Source organism: Vigna radiata, unplaced genomic scaffold (genome assembly GCF_000741045.1).
Source record: "Vigna radiata var. radiata cultivar VC1973A unplaced genomic scaffold, Vradiata_ver6 scaffold_387, whole genome shotgun sequence".
Lineage (NCBI taxonomy): Eukaryota > Viridiplantae > Streptophyta > Magnoliopsida > Fabales > Fabaceae > Vigna > Vigna radiata.
Genome location: NW_014542416.1, coordinates 107,712 through 113,248, shown reverse-complemented (window position 1 = coordinate 113,248; position 5,537 = coordinate 107,712). Strand labels below are relative to the sequence as shown.

Genomic DNA, 5,537 nt, shown 5'->3' with positions numbered 1-5,537 from the left:
CTTATATATCGCGGTTGTAACCGCGGCCTAAAGTCTTTGACTTACTACTGCGGCTGAATATGCCGCGGTTCGTAAACCGCGACCTATAGTAAAAAATAACTGCGTTAAAAGCCCCTCGCTGCACTAGTGTGTGTATATATATATATATATATATATATATATATATATATATATATATATATATATATATATATATATATATGATTAATTTCAAAACAAGAACTTCATATTATAAGTTGATTATTATCATAAGCAAGATATATAGAAGGCAGAGATCAGATATGAAAAATATAGAAGGTAGAATTCCAGAAGTATAGAAGGTTGAAGCTTCATATTATTCATATAAATAAATGAAATTACATCTCATTTCTTGAGCCCATGTAAAATGGTCTTCTTTTTTACATTACATCCGTTAGATAAATGACAACACTTTACCAAATAACCAATTTAGACATAAGAAAGAATACAACAACTACTTAAAAAAAGAAAAAGAAATCTCTACAATTTTGACAGTTTTATTAACTTTGGAAGAAAAAAATATCGTTTATTTTGTTCAATGTACTGTGAACATATTTCTTTAATCTTCAAACATATCCTTATCTAATTAAAGGCGTGAGGAAGTATGCCACGTACAATAGCTGCAAAAAAGAAAAAAAAACATCAATACAAATCACGTCCAAATATGATTTGTCACATAATGAACTAAGTATATCTTATATTATAAACATTATTTAAGAGTATTACCTTCCAAATAAGCATATAGTAGGATCTAATGGAAGCTTTGTCACTCAAATCTACAAATTTGGCTTTGTTCCAGAGAATTGAAGCAAGAACAGCATTTCCCAGACCCTGAATGTTTCACACCCAAAAAATTTCAACCATTATTGAAAAGATTTAAATATATCTATTATACTAATAAAATAAAGAAATTAAGCATGATATTTAAGAAAAAAAAATTATAAGAGGTGACATTATAATCTCTCTATTTAAGATTAGAATGTATACGTGTGAAAAGTATATTACCGTGACAAGTTTAACCCAAAGGAGAGAAGATGATAATCCTGCCAGAATGGCAACTCCAAAAGCAGATTCCAAAATGGAAATACAGATCCAGAATACCTAATAAATAAGGAAGATTGTTTAGGAACATCAAATAGATGTGATTCATTAAAAAAAAAAAAAACATCACATGATTTACTCAAAAACAAACCTTTTTTTGACCTAAACGTGTTGTAAAAGATTGGATGCCAAATGCTTTATCTCCTTCAATATCTGGTATATCCTATATAATAAACATCCAATAAAATATTTTATACTAGTCATACATATATCAAAAAGTTTGATGTTTGAATAATGTATGTATAGTTTGAGAAAGAATAAACCTTTACCTTGAAAAGTGCTATACCCAATGAGTATATGCTTGTGAATGCAACAAAGAACATCAATGGCTTTGGAAAGGCAACTGCTTTCTTCAACACAAAAGTCTGGACAATTTCACACAAATCATTTCATTAAAAAATAAATTAAAAAAAAAAACACTCTTCCCATGTTTTTTAATACTTTAATTAATAATATTGTATAGGCAAACCTTCATGTGATAGAAGAACGAAATGGGAAATATAAGAGCCATAGTGGTATATATGCAGGTTGCAGCAAGCAGTGGATTTTTCTTCCATCTCAAGAAGGGACCCTGAAAAGTTACAAAATGGTGTTATAAGAAAAAAAAATATTAAAAAGATTATAATAAACTTTAATCATGACTCTGATAACATATTAAGAAGTAAATTTTAACCTAACTCAACTCGGTAAAACCGATTTGTAGAGTAAAATTTGCAACTCACTTATATATTATAATTTAGCGGTATTTTTAATCGATATAGAACTTTCAACACTTTCACAATAATCGAGCAACAATAGCTAAAAATGAATAATTATAGGTGCAAGTGAAAGAACTCACCTTAATTGAATAACCACTCCATATTAAAAAGAATGATAGAAGACCCCAAAATAATGGCCAAGAACCTATCATATAGCTAGCCAAAAAGCCCTGTAAAAGAACAATAAAACAATAAGCTTCATCTGCTATATATAAAAGGACCCTATACTGTTGTAAAAAATAGATTAATACCATGATTGCAGATGACACAGTAACAACAACACCAGTTGTAAAGGAAAATGCCCCCGATGGCAATGGAAGAAATGGTTTGTTTATCTTCAAAAAAGAAAAGAACAAAGATTAATAAATTATTCTTAATTCAAATTACTTATTTGTAATGGTAAAAGTTTCATACCTTGTCAATTTCGTAGTCATACAATTGATTCACGCCATTAACGTAAAAGTCCATCAACGTGAAAGGTAGCAGAGCCTGAAACATTTTAAGAAGTTATTAACAAAGTAAAGGATTGCTTTTAATTGAATATTTAAGAATAAAAACAACATATTTGGAGTTTCACCTGTAATACACCAATGAAAAATAAAGGAGATGATATATCTGATAGTTTCTCCACTGCTAGAAGTGATGCAGAAATCGTGCTTAATGTCTGTCAAAGGCAAATAAATTTTAATCAATTAGAATATTAGAAATTAGTTTAATTATAATTTATTTTTACAAATCAATTCAATTCTAATGCACTTCTTTTATTATGTTAAGAAAATCGAACATCAAAATGAAGTAAATATGATATCTATTAAAGGAATACTAAAAAAAAATTGAACTTACTCGACCAAACATTGTGTAAGGATAGACAAACCAATATAAGGCAACAAGGAAACGTTTGACAGAGCCAATAATGTCTTTTGTTTCAGAAGCAATAGATTCCTCAGACCCAGAAGATTCTTTGGAGATTGCTTTGGGAATATATTTCTTGTTGTTTTCTTCATTCCTAGACACTCCTTCAACACTTTTGAACTGATTCTTCAGAATCGGTTGTTGCAATTTCGAAAGGTTATATTCTATTTCATTTTTCCTTTGCTGCATTGAAGTTTTTGCTGCAAAAGAACCTACAACACAAAAATGTTAATTATGTAAAAGAAGATGATATTTTCACTACACTTTTTGACAACTTTTTTGACAGTGTTATCACTTTTTTATTTTAATTTATGTTTAAAAAATATTTAAAACGAACCAATCATAAGCTGTCACGTATACGTTATCAAAAAATTGTTAAAAAAATGTTGTTAAAAGAAGTTTTTCCTTATGTAAATCGATTTATAAAATAAAATTTTCATTCGTTTATAAAATAATTAATATAAAATTTCAAAATTTTCATCAATTTACATATCAATTTACATTTATGCATGATTCCTCGTGGTAGCATATAATTAGTCAAAGTCACATATGATTAGTTTTTATATTTCTTAGATAAACAAATTCATCTTGATCTTGATATCCGAATGATATTAAAATTAATTCATTGAACATAATATTCACAGTGTAAATAAAAATTAACTCAAATGTCTATGGTAAGTATTCTTGCATAATCTTTCCCTCTCCGTTTTCTATTATTTATTGCAGATTTTATGGTTGTCATTTTTTTTTTCCACTTTTTATTTATTTTTTAATTATTATTATTTAGAAAATTATATGAAAAATGCTCTTTTGGCCATCTTAGTAAATTCTCAATATTCAGTATTCAACCTTACATTTATTTCTCATGATGAGGAAAGTACTTAATAATATTTATATGTGGTGACGACGGCAGCATTTCAGATAATGACCCAACATAGAAAAATTGGACTAACATACACCGTTCATAAGTTGAATTTTAGGAAAGATATAAAATAATATAATGAACAAATTCATGAGGAAACTTAATAAAAATTTATGGTACAAATGAAATGAAATAATTTTAAAAAAAAAATACTTCTATTAATATAAGAGATATATTATAAATATACGATATCAAATACAACCACACTATTTCAAAGTGTTTAAGACAAGAATACATCATTAAAAGACTGTATTAAAATGAAAAAAAATAAAATCAAACAATATAATTTTGGAAAACTTTCTTTATCCTTTATTTTATTATGATATTCCAAAATTGTACATAGTTACATATTTATATCAAATTTTTCAAAATAAATATATAAAAGATAAAAGTACTTGAGTATTTCCCAAACAAGGAAAATTCTGAAAGTAAATTTTCCTTCAAACAGAGAAAAGTAGGAAACTAAAAATTATATTTGTTGATTCTCTAAAGGTATCATATCAATATCAATATCAAGTGATGGAAAGAAGAATAACTAAAAATATATTTGAAAATTATAACTTTTGTTTTGAAAGTTTTATCTATTAGTGGATTGTTTTTGAGATTGCATTAAATTAAACCCTAAACCTAAATAAAAAGTTTAAATAATTAAAGAAACAGAAGGATATGTAAAACATACTTCCATAGGAAAAATTCTTGTTGGAATGTTTGCTTCGCCAGAGATTTCCACCTACAATATTATCAATATTAATCGTATTAGTAATAATAATAATAATAATAATAAAAGGTTTTACATAAAAAATAGTTGAAATATAATAAGAAAGTAATTGTTGATATAGGTACCGTTTGTGAGTGAAGAGATATTGGGAGAGAACCTAAGAGACATTGAAGCCATGGAACACAAAAGCACTTTCCGATGAAGAATTAAACAAACACACCCTGATAATGAAGATGACAGGGAGAAAGGGGTTTATATACTATACTCAGTTCGATTTATTTTACTTATATATTACATTCTTTTGACCATCTTGCAAAAAGACAAACAAATACACTAGTAATATAATAAAAATAAATAAATAGCCGTCTTGGACCATTTGGATTGGTTATGTTTATTATATTTAAAGTGGTCAAAATTGAATGTTTAATTAGCCTGTAAAAATATTTGTTAATATTTATTATAAAACCACCACCGTGGTAATTTTTGAATCACCATTTAAAAATTGAATTTAACTTCCAGCAATTCACTGAATGATCGTGATTTAGGTATAAACAAAATTACACGATAAAATAAGAGATAAAAATGAGTTTATATTTTTATTGATAAAAAATAATCTGTGAAATTTAATCTAAATTAGATAATATCTTATCATCATTTTATTACTTATATTTAATAATTTACTTTAAATTTCATTTAAATAACTTGATTTAATGTTGTGTTATTTACTGTTGTTTTAACGGTCTAAAAATAATACAGTAGTGTGGAAAACATCTTTTTCTTAAATTCCAAAATGAGACTATCCGGAAACTACGTCTTAGCCATCACTATTATCAGATATATTCAATAATATCTTAATCTCGACATTTGGATTCAAGATTGTTACACTTGTTGAAAAAGTCTAAAGGTGTGTTTTAATTTAATATAAAATTTGGATACACATGAATCTGGTTCGGTGTTTCAATTAATATATAATTTGGATATAGTTTATTGCTATTAATATTAGTAATGTTTTTCAGTCAAAATTGGATTTCTATTTAGTTTAATAAAAATTCATTATATAATTACGTATATCTCTGAATTTAATTAGGTATAATTTCTATTAATATCA

General features: G+C 26.4%; 1 protein-coding gene across 1 annotated transcript; it reads right to left on the bottom strand.

Moving 5' to 3' along the window:
- Positions 1-310: 310 nt before the first annotated feature.
- Positions 311-4,671, bottom strand: LOC106780051 (glycinol 4-dimethylallyltransferase). Its single transcript, XM_014668284.2, has 13 exons — positions 4,555-4,671; positions 4,391-4,441; positions 2,721-3,001; positions 2,455-2,541; positions 2,292-2,366; positions 2,129-2,212; positions 1,958-2,047; positions 1,589-1,690; positions 1,389-1,484; positions 1,211-1,282; positions 1,024-1,119; positions 745-849; positions 311-638 (listed from the first exon to the last, which is right to left on the bottom strand). The coding sequence occupies exons 1-13, from the start codon at positions 4,604-4,606 to the stop codon at positions 597-599; spliced, it is 1,233 nt and encodes a 410-aa protein (XP_014523770.1). The 5' UTR covers positions 4,607-4,671; the 3' UTR covers positions 311-596.
- Positions 4,672-5,537: the final 866 nt, after the last annotated feature.